The sequence below is a fragment of the Anoplopoma fimbria genome, chromosome 1, assembly GCF_027596085.1.
Source record: "Anoplopoma fimbria isolate UVic2021 breed Golden Eagle Sablefish chromosome 1, Afim_UVic_2022, whole genome shotgun sequence".
In the NCBI taxonomy this organism is placed as follows: Eukaryota; Metazoa; Chordata; class Actinopteri; order Perciformes; family Anoplopomatidae; genus Anoplopoma; species Anoplopoma fimbria.
Genome location: NC_072449.1, coordinates 12396548 through 12414254, shown reverse-complemented (window position 1 = coordinate 12414254; position 17707 = coordinate 12396548). Strand labels below are relative to the sequence as shown.

General features: G+C 40.4%; 2 protein-coding genes across 2 annotated transcripts; one reads left to right on the top strand and one right to left on the bottom strand.

Annotated features, from left to right (window-relative positions):
- Positions 1 to 449: 449 nt before the first annotated feature.
- On the top strand, positions 450 to 2509 carry LOC129095989 (RNA polymerase II-associated factor 1 homolog). Its single transcript, XM_054604621.1, has 2 exons — positions 450 to 521; positions 1436 to 2509. Exon 2 carries the CDS (start codon positions 1624 to 1626, stop codon positions 2434 to 2436), a length of 813 nt encoding a protein of 270 aa, XP_054460596.1. The 5' UTR covers positions 450 to 521; positions 1436 to 1623; the 3' UTR covers positions 2437 to 2509.
- Positions 2510 to 3076: 567 nt separating this feature from the next.
- On the bottom strand, positions 3077 to 10449 carry dcun1d5 (DCN1, defective in cullin neddylation 1, domain containing 5 (S. cerevisiae)). Its single transcript, XM_054623274.1, has 10 exons — positions 10345 to 10449; positions 8701 to 8761; positions 7611 to 7653; positions 7404 to 7503; positions 6040 to 6205; positions 5611 to 5702; positions 5276 to 5384; positions 4877 to 4981; positions 4627 to 4729; positions 3077 to 3531 (listed from the first exon to the last, which is right to left on the bottom strand). Exons 4-10 carry the CDS (start codon positions 7469 to 7471, stop codon positions 3476 to 3478), a joined length of 699 nt encoding a protein of 232 aa, XP_054479249.1. The 5' UTR covers positions 7472 to 7503; positions 7611 to 7653; positions 8701 to 8761; positions 10345 to 10449; the 3' UTR covers positions 3077 to 3475.
- Between the last annotated feature and the right edge of the window lie 7258 nt (positions 10450 to 17707).

Below are 17707 nucleotides of genomic sequence, written 5' to 3'. Positions count from 1 at the left end.
ACAATGTGGCTCAGTCGATCTGATACACAGTTAGAAGAAAATAAATATATGACCAGACTTATCCCTTACTTTCAGTCTCAGCATGGCTGTCACACCGTCAGCATTCACCTGCAGCTCTAAAACCTCACCTGTTAACGGCTCCTCCTTTAATGTGCAGGTGTGGTCCAGTACTGGCACACCCCCTTTGGAGACCTCCAGACCCAGGGTTCCCACAGGAAACCGGACCCCGTCTTAATGCAGCGCGACGGGAGCCTGATGATCCCCAACACCAGCAGCCTACACAGCGGCATGTACTACTGCCTCCTGAGGCACGCGGAGGGAACCACACTGTGGCCGTACGAGCTCCATGTTGACAGAGAATATAAGCAAAGTGATGCGTTCAGGAGGGATGTCGGGTCCGCGGAGGAGAGGCAGGCGGGCGTCTCAGATGGTCAGTTTGCGGGAGCTGTGGCGGCATCAGTGCTGCTGACGTTTGTGGTGGGCTTCAGCACTGGAGCTCTGACCAGGACTCCGGTTCTCAGGTGCGTTCAGGCCCCCGTACATCCCAGCAAGGGGATAAGATCTCCCAAAATTCTGGCAACACTTTGGTTAAACAATTTTGCAGTTTTTATGTTAGGAAACGCTCAAAACAGGATGTTCTATTAGTAGCACTTGAATGTCCACTGTGACTGATCACAGAACTTAAATATGTTTCAAGAGTCTGCCAATTGATTATCATATTGTGCTAAAAACAAATGAGCCCAATGGATTACATTTTTCGGAGTCCTGTCTAGTAATGATACAGCCATCCTATTTAAAGCAACAGTTTGTAGCATTTAGGGGGATCTATTGGCAGAAATGGAAAAGTATGTTTCCTTTAGTGTATTATCTCCTGAAAATAAGATTTGTATTTTCGTTAGCTTAGAATGAGCTGTTAATATCTACATGCGGTGCAGGTCATCTTCATGTAGCCAGCTGCCGTGTTTCTACGGTAGCCCAGAAAGGACAAACCAAACACTGGCTCTAAAGAGGGCCATTTGCAGTTTCATATCTCCCATGAACGCTTAGCACAAAGGAGAAGTTTCAGTTGTTTGCAATCTGTAACATCACCACAAGGTGGTGCCAGATGCTACACAGTGGACATTTAAATCGTGAGTCTCAGTTCGTTGAAAAGGGACTTCCTTCTCCATTAGTGCCAAGAAATACTTTGGAAAGTAACCAATTTTTTTGTTGTATACAAAAGTTCAAACAGAGAACTGTAGATTATATCGTTCGCTGTGTTGCAATTAACTTGTATCGTCGTTATTAAAAACATTGAACAGCAGTCAAAGAGACAAATAATGACCTCATCAACTTTTCATATTATTTAGATGTTAACGTAATCAGAAATGATCATAATTGTAGAGCGGACAACTTTAATATAAAAAAGGTATAAACTCCACTGTGTCCTCTTCAGGTGTCTAGGAGCAATCACTGCAAGGTTGCGTTCACCAAGGCTACAACAATGCCGAACTGACACGCCGGAGCATGGCTCTGAAGTCACCATGACAACCTTGCCGCCTATGTGCAACAACCAAGCCTTTACGATGGCGCAGGCGTGGGGGGGACAAAGACGATGACTCTGCGAATTGCGCAACAACGGACATGACGACTTCACCAGGGACCACACCTCCCCCTGTCAAACCTCAGAGAAGCTTTCGGCAAAATCGACAGCAGGAGGAGCAGAACACCACGGCCTATCTGGAAGGATGTGATTACATGAAGGAGGAGGCGGCGGCAGGAGAAAGTCAGAAGGAAAGGAATAAAGGGTGTGATAGGGAGGCAAAGGAAGAAAGAGAGTTCAGTGGGTTCTACCTGGAGGATGGAGGGAGTCGAAGTGAAACAGATGAGGAAAGGTGCAATGAGGACGTAGAGGAGAAAGACGGAAGGGAAGAAAATGAGGAATGGAGACAGGGGGAAGAGGTGGAGGAGGCAGGTGATCAAGATATTAGTAGCAAAGAGGATGGAGGGGAGAGGAGAGAAAGTGAGGAGGATGAGAAGAAAGGGAGAGATGCGAAGAGGGAGGAAGAGGAGGTAGACGATGGAGAAAAGAAGACGAGAGAGGAGGATGGAGAGACAGACGTTAGCAGCGAAGACGACGAGACAGGCAGTGGGAAACATGAGGACACAAATGGAACTGGTATCGCAGGAGGAGGAAGGGGAGACAATTTGTCCTCCCCGGGCCGCCGTAGCCGCGTCATCCGTCTGTACCAGTACGACGAGGAAGGCCAGAGATATGGTCACCTACCGGACGCCGCACCCGACGAGCAAGGCCCCGCCCCCAAGCTTAAGCAGCGCTCCCTGTCGCTGACACGCCTCAACGCCATCATGGCCGCTGCTTCAGCAGGGCCGCTGGACACGATGGAGACCGGGAGGGGAGAGAGGGAGGATAGGCCACACTTCCACATGGAGATATAGACCCTTTTACAGCAGACGTCTTCAAATATAAATGTATGCAAGTGATAGCAACAGGAAGTGTTTGCCCCAACATGCCCAACATTGAATTAAAATGGTTTCCAGCATTAACATTTTCTGGTTCAGGAATCAGGTTTAACAAATTCTCAGATGTTCATCAACTCAGGGTTAGGCGGAGTTTGTTCAATCAACTCTGAGTTGAGCTTCGGTATCTGATTACCATGGCAACGAGTGTTTTTCCCCTATTTTGGTGCATTACATCCTGGAATTAAAATGGATTTTTATTTGGATTTTATGCAATGGACCGTACAAAATAGTAAAAATTGGTTTCGTGAAATAAAATAAAAACGTATTTTCAAATTAAAAATAAATAAAAATGATTTAAGATCTGGGGACCTTCAGAAGTCATGTTATTAGATAAATCAAGTGTTGTGCAATTTAGGGTTTGTTAAACAAAACATGCCAGAGTTTAAGTTAGCCCTCTTTTCGGAAAACTAACCATCTCTTGGCTAACCAAGTTTTCACTAAACCAGCATCTGAACAGGGCTCAACCGTCATAAAGTCTAATGAGGACGCCCAGATACTGCATCGATTACAAATGACCATGAAATCCCATGTGTACTTAAGTGTTGTACAGATTATTAAGAAGCGGCTCGTTATACTTCCATTTCCTTTTTATTACTGTGAAAACATCTATAAACAAGACAAAAAAAATGGAAAAAATAGTTATTAAGAAAACGTAAATTCCACAACTCTTGTCTCAGTTCATTTTTTGTGTTTGTCTTCTTATCCTAAGAACATTTTCTTTTCTCGAAATTAACACTATAAAAAGTCGACTCCGAGAGAGAGGCCTGTTTCTCACAAAGGGATGATTCTGTCGTCCATATTTGTGTGTGAATTGTTAAAGTCTGTCAAAGTGAGATCTGAAACTGCAGTTTTGTTTTTTTCCCCCCCTCAACGATAGAGGTTCCTGCAGTGTTTTGTGGTATTTGTTTTCTCTCCCTCCTTCTCCTTTTTTTTTTTGGCATAGTGAAGTCATTTGCTACGATGCCGACCAAGCTTTCTGCCATTCCACAAACTCGTCTAGCAGCACTGGCCCTGCGGACAAAATGACAAGGACATAGATAATGTTAACATAGATCCTGCACTTTTGTTCAATCGGAGAGATAACGTAGCAGAGAGCATTTAATAAATCTGATCCAAATAAAAAGAGTTTAACCATAGTGATCAGTGGTATGTGACCATTATTTATGCCACCTAAATATGAACAAGGGTGGTCAGTGTTTCCAACGTACAAAATGTAATAGGGAAGGTTGAGACATTTGTGAAACTTGTACCGGCAAATATCACTGTAATTACAATTTAAGTACATCTGGCACTTACTAAAGGTCGTGGCAGTGCTGACCTTTGAGGGAATGGAGAGTCTAAATAGAGGAGGCTATCATATTAGCTGTGTTGCATCATGCAGTGTTGTATAACTCTTGCTCAGCTGAAAGAGAGATCTCCTCCTGCATCCAACAGTGAATGTGGCCACAACTAACAGTAGCAGCAGGGCCCAACAAAATATTAGTTCTTAAAATATATTAAAAAGGAAATAAAACATTTGGTGTTAAAATGGTAATCGTTGAAGGAAAGATAAAAACATCAAAATAACGACTGAAACCTTTGAACAGTAGTGTATCCTCTCTAGTTATAATGTAACCCCCTAACGCAGAAGTATTAATCCATCCTACCAAGATTATAGCACAACCTATATTTCTAATATCAGGCGCAACATCTAATTCTGTAAAGTAAAGCCAAAGCAGAAGGGCCTTAAACCTGCATTCTCTCTAATGTCCATCAGGGGGCGACTCCTCTGATTGTATACAAGTCTCAGTGTGTATGGTCTCAATCTCTAGTTCCAAGTCTTCTTCAATACAGCATGATGTTCATTTAGTAAATGATGGTCCATTTAGAGTCAAATAGACCATAAAGCAGAGTAAGTTTTAGGGCGGGGCTACCTTGTGATTGACAGGTCTCTACCACGTCGTCTTCCATGTTTTCGGCTTCGAACTTAAACCCTCTCAGTTAAATTGTATTATTTTGGTCGCCAAAGACCGTCTTATTCAGCGGTCACTTGAACTCAACCTTAATCTTGTCACTTGTTGCTTAAAGCCAAGATGGTGACAACAAAAACAAAAAAGGGGTGCTTACAAGCTCCGTCTTCATCGTAGTTACTGAGGTCTGTGTTGATGGTCCTGCTGAACTCCAGAACGTTATACCACTGGTCCTTGTTCATCCCCTTGTATTTGGACTGCTGAAGGACAGATGAAATGGGGGGGGAGCATTGCGGCAGTTGATTGAAAGTTGACTTGAACTTGTTTTTGCTATTAGAGAAAAGTTTGCTCCAGAGTTATTTTGCAAAGATAAATTACTGATCTGATGTGAGAGTATGGGGATTTACCTCCAGGAACTGGTGGAATACTGGGAAGAGTGGCCATGTTCTCTCCAGCAGCAAAGCCAGCATGGATTTAGCTGTGTCCATGTCCAAACTCCTCTGGTCCTTATCCTTAGGACGGGACAAATGGCACGAAGACAACAATGTCGAGTTACAATTTCTGTCTCCGTTTTCATCCTGTGATTCCTGCTGATGGTTGCTTTTCTACAGAGCTCTCAGGAAATGTTAATTATGATATTTTGGAAAACAAGGTTGCATATTTATTGTATTAAAATCTCAACCTGGAGTATACCTGCACATTACTGCAGGTGAGAGGGAAAAACAAGACTTTTAGGGGGTGTCAAGTCATCCATTAAACAAACAAACAAACAAACAAACGAATGAGCCAAAAACAAACAAACTTACTCTGGCGAAGTCGAAGGCGTATCTGTAGACGTTTTTGAAGACTACAGAGTCGTTGAGCTCACTGCGCAGGTAATCCAGTTTGCTCTGTAACCGCTCCGTGCAGTCACACCTGCAAGTAGGTGAAGGGCCACACGTAATAAAAACAGTTACACCTCAATGGCTTTTCTTACAGGTCTAATGATATCTAAAAGACAGAGATGAGTCAGCAAAAAAAAAAAAAAAAAAAAAAAAAAGGTATAGAAGGATACAAAAACTAAATGTGGTTCATAAGAACAATAGAAAGTCTAAATTTTGACATACATTTTCAGTAACATAAAAGTTAAAAAGGGACTTACTGTAATATCGTCATTCCCCTGACCCACTCCTCTTTGGTGAAGAATCCCATACTTGCTGCTTCTAGATGCCAGGCTAACACTAACATGATAATCTGCAAGACGGAGAGAGGCCATACATTTAATCCTTGCAAACGTTTAAATCAGCACTGGTGGACGGGGTCTTCATTTCCTCCATCGTCTCCCTGTGTAATCACTGTACAGTTGGCAAGCCGGTGGACATGAAGTGGACTTGAGCATAAAACTAGTTTTAAAAAACACATATTCCCAAAAAGTATTTTGCCGACATATGTAAAACCCCCCCAAAAATCTGGTCATTTTCTTCATTTAAAAAAGCGTTTGAAGCTTCAGAAATAACTTTGATGAGAACAACTGACCCTGAGCCGTTGATAAATACCCAGGTGAGGTATAAGCAGCCGGGACACAACTCACATTCTCTGGTTCCACACCAATGTCCTCACAGAACTTCTCCATTGCCTCTGGACCGACCACCTTGTCGGGGCCGGCATACGCCTGGAACCAGGCCAGGCACTTCTTGTTGGAGAACAGCTTCTCGGCGCTGATGGGCCTCGCTCCTCTGATCTGAGGTCGGGTGAAACTGCAACGAATACCACAGCTTTGGGTTCATAAAACTCACAATGAATGAATACATCTCATACTGATGAGAACTATATTTTTGTCCTTGAATAGCTTCACCAGTCACCATCTTATAATCAATGCAAGATGAAACCCAAACATGTGTATCGCTGTGTTAAAGTCAAATTGTTTATATCTTAATTATGCAGCAGGCGTGTGAAAATAAAGGGGCGCAAGACTCAACTTGCCCATCAGACCCCTGCCCTACGGACCGGGAAAACTGATTCATTTATTTGTTTTTAATAATTAATTAAAAATAGAGTTATTAAGAAATAAACTTTGCATCTGAGGTGGAAATAATATCCATAAATGATGTATAGTTTAAGTATTGCATTTCTGAATGTTGTGGCATTTATTCTGGGTGAAATAAAAAAAAGATAAATAAAAAAAAAGGTTGGATTGTTTAATCTGTTCTTTAGCTGTTGAGACTGGGCATTGTTCAAAGTCATAGCAAGCAAAGTTGTGGTAAGACACTTTCAAGAACCGAACAATGTTTAAGCTCTTTGAAAGAGACCAACGCCATCAACGTGGCGTCCGTCAGGTTTAGCTTTTACAGGAGTCATCTTTAGTGCCTTTTCTTGGGATGTAGTGTGCTGTCAAATTGTATTGTGTTGTGTTATGCTAAAAAAGGTTTTTCTTATATTTTGTGCACCCCGTTTGTATCCATGAGGAACAGACAAGCTGTACCTGATAAACTGGCAACTTGGACTCTTCTCTCCTACAGTCCTCCTATGTGGACTGAGGCAGCGCTGATTAACAGCACAAGTAATTGATGTGTTGAGTGCTGCGTTTCCCAAGCAGGCAGAAAAGAACAGAACTCTGAACACAACGATGTGTTTCCTTGGATTGGTCGTCTTAATGCAACCTTAGCACTTATCTATGCACAGTCTCACACATACACGCAGTAGAGGAAGATGAGAAGGTGAAGAGTTCAGCGTGTCCACCGGAAGGTGAAAAACAACCCTGCTAGTCCTCCTTCAGGCCTCTGCAGCATTTGGCCACTGACCATCCTTTTAAGCAAAGAGCCTCTTACTCACCAGCTCCTCATACCGGTTGGAAAAAATTCAGAGTGGTGGAGATTTCATGCACTGCAGATAGCTCACCATAGAGGACAGACATACGCGCTCACTCACTCGCACTGAATCTTCGTGTCTGCTTACCTTGTGATTTTACACTTGCGCTCATTATCATCTGTATCAGGGAGCTTCCTCTTCTTCTTCACAGGCATCACTGAACCTTTAGTGGGCTTCACTAGCTGGGCTACACATCAGAAAAAAAAGGAAAACCACATGTTGTCAAACACCTCTCAATGACAATACAAGGCAATGGTCTATTTAAGGAGGAAATGTGCAGGATGAAGGTCATACCTGTGTACTTCTGACTGCCTTGTCCATTCAACTCTAAGATATTCTAGAATAAAAGAAAGCAAGATCTCAGGTGAAAAAGGTTCCTGCCCGACACTTTGATAATCCTTCATCCAATCAGAGGCCAGTAATGAAGAGTGCTCCTGCGTTATCACCATTTAAATGTTGCACTGCATGAGCTTTGTACACGATCATACTGGTATTTTCAATATGTAGTTTTGTATGTATTTTTGTTAACCAACAAAAGAAGTGATCTTTTCCCCCCCTTTTTTTTTTTTACTGTGTATTTGAAAGCAAACTGATAAATGAATGTTTGATTTAAACTTATAACATTTTCTTGCATTTGCACACAGCCTCTCAAAAGGCTTGGTGTCACCTGTCACAGGAGCTCGAACCTTTCATGCTTTAAGCGTGTACAAAGCTCCTTTGACAATAGATGTGGTTTTGTTTTGGAGAACAAAACACCGTACAACGGTTTAACCAGACTGACAACAGAGAGAGACAAAGATCCATTTTAGCAACAGCTGAATAAGAACAGAAGAAAACAGCAGTCATTGGATAAAGCAGCTGGAAGCTTAGCATCAAAATGGGTGCAGATTTAAACAGGACCAGCTTCCTGTTTCAATGTCAAGAGGTTCACAGTAATGCAGCCTGTAACAAGATGGAATATAACAGGTGTTCTGCTTAAGTAAAGGGTATTTGTTTAAAAAAGGTTCATAACAGTATTCTCCACTGTCATGTAAAACTGTGGGGACATTGACTAAACCCTTTAATATTTAGTCTAGTTGCTTTGAGTTTGAACTATTTCATTCTCCTTTTTTTGTGGCCAGAAGTATCTCAAATGTAAATAAAACATTTGGTGTCTGAATTATACTGTTTTTAATCTCTGTTTATTGAAGGAAAGAAGAAAAACATCAATGTAACGTGATCCCAAACTTTTGAGTTGAAATTAATTAGAAAAAATTCTGTGTTTTTTCATGTCGTCAAGAATAGGTTTATCACAGATATACCCTGAAATATTGTCATATAATTTAAGGGCCATACAGCCCGAACACTATTGTCGCTCAATTGAAAAATAAACATGACGACTTACAAGCTTGTCCAGCGTTACTGATGCTTGACAGACTGTGTGGACTGTTCCTCCGTGTGGACACCTGAATTAATACAAGCAAGATATCATTAGTACTCAGAGAGCATCCAACAAACATGCTATACATCACTTATTATTAAAACCTGGAGGAAAATCGTGGTCACAGGTGATTGACAGCATCTCATTATTAAAACATAATTGAAATGTCATGATTTGGCTCAGTTCACTCCATGTATGTAAACATGAGACTATATTTGCTTTGCTATAAATTCATCTGAATCAATGGATGCCTGCTTCTTTTACACTTTTTAGCCAAAAGAATGCAGACACCAACATTACATCATTCCAGCTATCCTCCGCTCATCTTTGACATCGTCATTTTGGAACCTCCCATTCAGCCACACAAGCACAAGTGGGCAAAGAAAGAAATTAAGAATACATTTTATATTCAACAAAAAAAGTGGTTTAATAATTAAGGGATCATTGCTCCAGTTTGAGTCAGACAATTATACACTGTTTAGTTCTTGAATCTTAGAAAAGAGTATGTAGAGTCATGCTGTATAAAGCCGGTTTACTAGGCACAGAGGCCACCTTCAATTACAGATTTTAGTGTGCCAGGACAATGTGCCAGCAGCAGTCACAAGCATGACTCCTACATTTCCAAATGTCAGCAGCCATTTCTGAGTAAAGCTTAATAATACATTGAGTAAGTCAGTTTAAACAAATAAAAAAAAAAGGTTCTGAGTTTAACGTGGCCTTTGGTTGGTTCAAACGCTCTTATCTGTCATCAGTGGTGTTAGAGGTATTCTCTTTTACTTCAGTATTAATACCATACTGTGTGGAAGTACCTCAGATGTATACTAAGGTGCAGTACTGTGTGGAAGTACCACGTCCCACCACAGTGTGTCCAACGCCAACACCACCTCGGACCAGAGCAGGGTTTATGTAACACTAACGAGATTTGTTCATGAGGACGAAACACGACTAGGTTGTGTCTGCTGTGTGAACACAAACACAAAGACAACACGACGTGCCCCGTCACGTACACCGTCACGTGCCCCGTCAGTAGAGGAGATGGCCCGTGTCCGTTAATAAGACATGTAAACAAACCCGCTGCTGCTGCTGTCGTCACGTATTTCAGTGATAAATCAGAAGCAATGAGCGGAGATCACGTCTGACGTTTTATCAGCAGACCCCGGGCCAAGCATGGGTCACATCTGTTAAATGCATGTTTCCCCTCCGGAGGGTCGGACGTGTCCTAACGTGAGGTTCCCGTTAAAGTAACGGCTGTGAGTGCCGCTACTGCTAGCTTGACACGGCTAACGGGGTGAGAGGACCCGGTCGGGTTACACACAGATACCGCGTCTTGTTGACAATTAAACACCAAAGCAAGATTAAACACAACACCAAACACACGCTGCTAGTGTGACACGAGTCCGGGTCCCAGTCTCCGCAGCCAGGACGCTTCTTTTGTTTGCTAGCTAGCAGACAGCCGGGTGTCAGCTAGCCTCTGTGCTAGCGTTAGCTCCTGTGTCAACACACGCGTCCACGGCTGACTAACACACCCGCTGAAGCGAAATACCGGCGAGATGGGTGCTTAAATATCCGACAATAGATACAGTAATGAAAACACGTCCAGACGCTTACCCTTGTTACACTTTGGCTGACAAACCAGCTCCACCTGCTCCTCTGCTCCTCTACACCGGGGTTCTTCTGGCGCCGGCGTTTCCGGGGAGCGGGCGATACCACCTGGCCGCTTTATGGGGGTGTCGGCCGAACCACGTTTACATTTTATATGATGGTGTTTGCACTCACACGGTTTTTTTTTTTTTTTACAAAGAGGGAATACAAAATAAACAATAGTTGTAATCTTATTTTAGTAGCTACTAGTAGGAGTAATAGTGCTTCCCGCAAAGAAAGCAGTTAAAACGTCCAATAGGTGGAGCAGTCCGTTATTTGTGGCTCAGTGGACGAGACTCTGACGTGTATATGGATTTCAATTTTTGGGGTGAATTTGTCGTATTGTATATGATCAACATGAAGGTGATTATTTAAGTTATACAAAAGGGGTAGGACTATATAAGTTATCATTCCTTTTGCACATGTAATATTCATTAATTTTGTTTATTGAGATGCTGTATATGACACTATTCATTTTATTGGTTATTCTTGTTTCTATTTTATTTGTTTTTATTTCAGAAAACTGTGGTCAGATATGTCTTTGTTAATATTTAGTTGCTTTAGCAAATTTATTTATTTTTATCTGCTAGGTTTGTCGCGATATGCCGGTATTGAGGATAACCGTGATATTTAAAAAATAATAATATCAATATTACTTTAATAATACACATAATAAATAAATATACATAATAAATAAATAATCCAGCATCTCTTAAATAATTTTTCTTCACTGTTATTCTTCTAGAAAACACTGTAAAGCTCATTTGATGTTTTGTACAGCTTAATTCAATTCTTGCTTACTTATTACTTACTTATTACTTATTTTTTTAACAATAATTCGGTTTTTTTATGTTGTCCCTGTCATTTTAATTCTCGGGCAGTACGTGTAGAAGTCATCTCCTGTTCTGATTAGTAAATTAATAAAAAGAGACAAACTCTTCGGCTTATGACTCTTACATTAATACAAGTAAAAACTCCATTGGGAAAAGCGGGGGAAAAAAATAATATATATATATAATATAAAATGGAAATTCTTTGATTCATGTAATTTGCTGGTTTATGTCTATATTAAAATAAAATTGTTATGTTGTGTTTAATGTTTGGCCGTTGTTTAATTAAAGTGGGTAATCTGTGTTATTCAATGGGCTTATCGTAGCTGAATACAGTCCTATCACTCCTATCACTTAATGGCCACAATGGGGAATGTCAAGATTTGGGACTTTAAATTGAAAACCAATTATAAATGTAAAGGCTACTATATGTGACCTGTGTTGTCTTTCTCAATAAACACCATAAAGCCAATTGTGGCAAATTTTAACATATTTAATTTTAATATTTTTTTTATATTAAGAATATGTTTATCTTTTTTTCTGTTTTGTTTTTCAACCTCACAAGAACTCTTGTATTTCACCGCTGAGATAATACAATAGGTAAAATCTCTCAAAAATGTGATTAGACGGACCAACTTGTGATTGTATTTATGCTAAATCCATTTTCAAAATGTGTGTAGAGCTGCTGGTTCTGTTGCTTACTTGTAACTAAAATGACGTCACTACTAAGACCTGTGCCCCCAACAGATCCCTTATACAAATTATTTTGAGTAACTTGTAATACTGGAGAGAAAGTCACTTTGAGACAAAATCGCAAAATGGAAGTTTTTGTTGTACTTTAATAGTTGTAACCCACAGGAGACAAACCTAAAATGTGTACCACGATCCACAAATAAATCAATATTCACAAATATGTGATTTTCAATCTGTGTTTTTGTAGTCAGCCACAAAAATACAGAGTAATTTGCAAATATAAACACATATTTAACTTTACATAAAATGGTATAGGTGGGTCCATTCGTTCATGTGAAATGACTTCCACACATTTGTATTACAACTATTAAACTCCAATAAAAACATACAAATTATTGCACCTGGTGATTGTGGGTTTAGCTCTGCTGCGGCACAAATTAGACAAAAATCTGCAAACAAATAAGAGGGATGTCACACATGTCTCATGGCCCACAAACCTACAAACCTACAGGAAGCAATCCACAAATGTTTAAAATAAATCTCCGTCTTTACAGTTGTTTACAGCTTTATTTTGCCAGGGAATAAATTACTCAACTTTCAAAAAATAGGAAACAAGCAAAACAACAGGGCACGTGAAAGTAGTTGAACCACTCTCCTCCCACCAACAGGTTGCAGTGGCAAAACATTCGGCTGGTTTAGGCTGTGACTGATTGTGTTTAGTTCAAGTGTCGCCATGACGCAAGGCTACAGGTAAGTGTGCCCACCAGTGGAAGACCGGGGCCGATGGGAGGGCCAGTACAGGGGGGGGATCCAAGGAGCAAAACACAGCAACCATGGCAACCACAGCCCGCTCCCCAGGCTTTAAAAAACACTCTAAACTCCTGTAACCTCGACTGAAGTTAAACCAGATGTCCACAAAGAGGTTTTCAGCTTCACCAGCTAATACTGATTATTGATTGGGCAGAATATAACACATTCAGATATTGTTTAACATGGCTACGAACACAGAATGTCTAATAAAAGAGGGCAGTAAAATAAGACCAGTTCCTGTATGTCAAAAAAAAAAAAGAAAGTTACCATAGAGGAAAGTGACACCTTTTTGTGCTGTTAACACTTCAGAAAAAGCTAAACTATTTATTCTGTGCAGTTTGTTTAAAGCTCTACCGGCGGCTGGGACTCGCTGTGGTTCTTACAGTTTTGCAAAAGGCAAAACTGGAGCTTCATTAGATATGACCAAATTACAAGAATAAAAAAGTGACATAAAAGTTTAGTCAATACCAGAAAAAAGGACTAAGAAACGAACACTCGGTGGCCACTTTATTAGGTACACCTGTACAGACTGGTGCAAATCAATCCAACTGTTTTGCCATAAATTTTGCATTTATGATGCCTAGAATGTTCTATATTGCCGACAATGTGGTCAAAAGCTGAGCATTAGATTGTACAGGTGTCACTCATACAGTGGCCACTGAGGGCGAGCAAGTGGAAACACAGGAGTTAAAAACATGCTGATTGAGATTAAGTTTTGTGAAATGTTAAGAAATAACTTCAAAGCTTTTGATTGTGTGAACGTGTGAAAAAACCCTGCAAGAGAATTTCTAGTTTGGCAATATGTAGTCTGCAGCCATGGCAACAGCTCAGTGAGTCTGTATGTTGGAACCCCGTTGCTAGGAGTTAAATGCTAACGTCAGCATGCTAACAATGACAATGCTAACATGCTGGTGTTAAGCAGGTATTATGTTTACCATGTTCACCATCTGAGTTTGGAGTTTTAGTATGCTAACAGTTGCTGATTAGCACAAAACACAAACTAAAGTTGAATGCTGATGGAAATGCCATTCATTTTTTATGGTATATGGTCACAAGCCAAAAGTATTGGACAAATGAAAACTTGATCCCGACGATGGCGCAAGGAACATTTCAGTGGATCAAAGTTTTTAGAATTCATCCTCTGGTAACCTTGAATGTCTGACATTTTCATGACAATACATCCAATAGTTGTTGAGATATTTCAGTCTGGACCAAAGTGGTGGATCAACACACTGATAGATTGAACTTTGCCACAAGCATGGTAAAAATTGTACTTGTAGACCATTTTTCACAGAGTCTAAATAAAATGTGCACAAACAGTGACAGTTACAGTGAGGTTACATCAAAATATGTTGTGAACATCTGAGTACAGATTCTAAGCAGGTATCTGTCAAAACTTAATAGCTCCATGCTGCAGATTGTTTTTGCAGATTTACAAACTTGAATTCCTCTTGCAGGGGGTTTTTACAAGGCGTAGGCACGGGTTTTGAAATCCTTTCTGAATAACATCCACACCCACAATAAGGTTAGAGCCGTTAGAAAAAAGCTGAATCTAACTGGTATCAAAGAAGATGAAATAAGGCTCAGAGCATCTGGAAATTGCCAGGTGTTCAAACTGACTCATCAGCAAATGTATTATTCTTTTTTTTCAAAGGAAAAATCTACCCCAAAATGTTTATTTTATTATTTTCCTGGCGCTTCTGTAGTTTACCTCAACCTGCCGAGTCAAATTTTAGTAATAAGCTACTAAAATGATGTAGAAATCCGACTACCACACGGTAGACTCTGGTTGTGCAGTAGTATGTTAAAGCCCGGATTGTTTTGCTGTCGCTTTGCATTCTGGTCCATTTCTGTAGGAATAAATGACCCCTCCATCTTTGATGGAGAAGAAAAATACACCAAACAAACAGAGCGGACCGAGAAGCACAAGTTACATCAACTGCAGCATATCAGTCACCGTTTTGGGTGGATGAGATGGTATAGAAGCATATTCTTTTTTTAACGTTTTTACTGATTTGTTGGGGAAGATCAAATGAGTGGAGCTCACGGCGTTAAGGCTGATGAAAACAGTTGTTGATTGCAGAAAGGACTCATTTCACTGTGCTCCGTTTACTCGAGATTTAAAAACACAAGAACATTTGCAAAAATACTAACTGGTCGGTGCATAGTGAATAAAACTGCATAATGTGATCGATTTGGGGAGTTTTTTTTCAAGGCCGACTTTTCCAAAAAAGTAAAAATAAATTCACCACATGCAGAAAAGAGTTGCTATAGTAGCAAGATGACTCTTTTTGGCTTTTAGGTGTGTAAAATGTGATGATCACCAACATCCTGGTCTTGAAGTCACAGAGAAGATGCCAGAAGCCATTTCAGCATTTGGACAAACTATTAAAATAAACTATTAAAAGGAAATCAGATTGGGCTAAAATCTAGATTATTTTCCTAAAAAAGTGAAGTTGATACAGAAGAGAGTCGCAGTAAATAAATGCTGCGTCAGCTCTATGGATGCACACCGAGAAACCGTCCATTACTAAACAATACATGGAAAAGAAACAAAAACACTTTGATTGATGAAAGTAACATTTTTCATAAATATTGAATAAATACTTTTTGAAAATTAAAGCCCACACATTCACTATTGTCCCTCCTCTTCTTCACTGCTCACAAGTTCAACAGGAAATCACACTCTCACAAAATGGTTAGATCATAGCAGTAGTCGGGTGAATGGACGTATTGTCTTTTCTTTTTTTAAAACAGTGTTTTTGACATGCACTCAAAAGAGCAAAGTGCTCCTCTGATCTCAGTTCAGCTGATTAATTTTGTTACTACTCAGCAGCTTTTTATTTTTTTTATTTTCCTTTCTTATTTATTGTACTACAGTTTCTGCAGTGGCAGTCAACTCCCTATAACTGCCTCTGAAAAGTACAAACAACTTGTTTGATACCAGACATTCCTCTGGTGAGAATTTTGGACTTGCAGCCGATAAAATTGCGCAAGGCCATCAAGAATAAAAGTCGTAATTATTCTTTATACTTAAGCCTTTCGTCTCGTCTCAGCCTGAACTGCCCAACTGATGATGAAATCCAAAATTAAAAAACAGGTCATATTAAGGTCAACTATCACATGGTGAGTGTTTAGGATCAACATTTCCAATGCCAGTCATTTTAAACTTGAATGCATAAAAAATACAACAGGAAAAACAGTTGAGTTTATCTGTATGTAGTTTTCCATGTTTGTATCATTTTCCATGTTTGTTGTATCTCGTTTTGGAATTAGCGTTTGAGACTTAACACTCGACTGTATGTAGAGAGCTTTCTCAGTCCCAGTAAGCCATCCCACTCTGCGCACTGGTTCTCGCTACAACTTCGTCCAACATTCAGCTGAAGCTGGTTATTTTTTTAGAGAAACAATTAAAAGATATGTACTGAGGGTGATATTTCAAATTTGAAAAAAACTACTTTAGCTCTCTGATGGAGAATCTTTGGCATTTCTGTACTGCAATTTCTTGTTACTTCTTGCTCACAGTAAGTACACTGGCTCTGATACGCGTTACTATTCACCATCCTCTGCCTTTAAAGCTCGAAAAAAAAGGTCAAGCTATACAAGAATAATGTCAATTAGTTTTTCCGAGTTCTTTTTATATTTTCTCATAAATGTATCACTTTAATCTTGGAAATCCTGAGGTTTTTTTTCATATGATGGCCCTAATACGCCTTGGCAGGCAAGCAAGCTAACAGCTGAAACTCCCAATAAAGTCAAAGAATCTGGTCAAAAGCCTCACATCAGCTTCAGCTGATTGTTGGGATGAGTTTCTCTCTATTTTGTACAGCGAATTGGACTCCACAACACCCCCGACATGTACAGTATGGCTTAATGAAATACTATATTTATATAACATTTCTTTTTTTTTTTTAGCTTAATAGAATTTTCCTGGTACTGACTTTGTGCAAAGAATGACACTAAGTGGATTCATGAGGTGAAAATGAGTATTTGTTTCTGTTTTACTGGGAGCACCTGGTCAAAGCTTCTGGACGTGTACCTCTTTGATGCATTCGGCTGATATTTAATCTCACAATGTTTCGAGCACGGGTTTTTACACACCAAATAAATAGTTTGCAGTGGGATCATTTCCCAACACAGACAGGAGTGGTCTCCAGAGAATAGTTGTTAACCTGTTGACAAAAAAAGAAAGAATAAAAACAAACATCAGCATTTAAAAAGGGGGCTGGTCATGATTTCCCAACGTTCTCAGACACAACCCGAAAGTGTGACATATCCTCCAACAAACAAAATAAAAATCATAGAGCAGCATGCTGTTGAAAGTGCGCACACACACACACTAACACATCTCACACATACACACACACACACACACACACACACACACACACACACACACACACACACACACACACACACACACACACACACACACACACACACACACACACACACACACACACACACACACACACACACACACACACACGCACACACACAATTTGGCAAAATACTCCTCGGTAGTTTTAATCTCTCCTTCCATGTCTGCTCCTCAATGGCAGTTTTCTACTTGCAGCTTTTTTTTTGTTGCATTCCCAGTTCAAAAATAAGACAAATGTAGAATAGGAGGTATGCAAATTGGCTGCGGCCAAGACGGCAGCTGTGGCATTAAGTGAAAGCGAAGGATTGATATCAACTCGTCACCCTGGTCCTCCCGACCCTCCTCACAGCTCCTCCTCCGCAGTCCGTCGCTGACAAAGTAAGGCAGGAAGTATTCAATCTAATTTTGTCACTATTTATTTTCCTCTCAGCTGCTGAGAGTGGACGGTGTCCCTCTCCTCTGATCTGATCCAACACTAGAGGGCAGTGGAGACAGACAGACAGTCCGACAACTCGACTCTCACGTCGGTAACACACTGGCGTCTCACGAGCACAAATAAATATCCACACTTTGTTAGAAAAGCCGCCTCCTCCGCCTCCTCCGCCTCCTCCTCCTC

Coding starts and splice junctions, on each gene's coding strand:
- LOC129095989 (XM_054604621.1), top strand. CDS start 1,624: ATGACGACTTCACCAGGGACCACACCTCCCCCTGTCAAACCTCAGAGA.
- dcun1d5 (XM_054623274.1), bottom strand. CDS start 7,471: ATGCCTGTGAAGAAGAAGAGGAAGCTCCCTGATACAGATGATAATGAG. Junction 5,385..5,610: donor AGGGGAATGACGATATTACA/GTAAGTCCCTTT, acceptor ACCTACTTGCAG/GTGTGACTGCACGGAGCGGT. Junction 3,532..4,626: donor CTACGATGAAGACGGAGCTT/GTAAGCACCCCT, acceptor TTTTGTCCGCAG/GGCCAGTGCTGCTAGACGAG.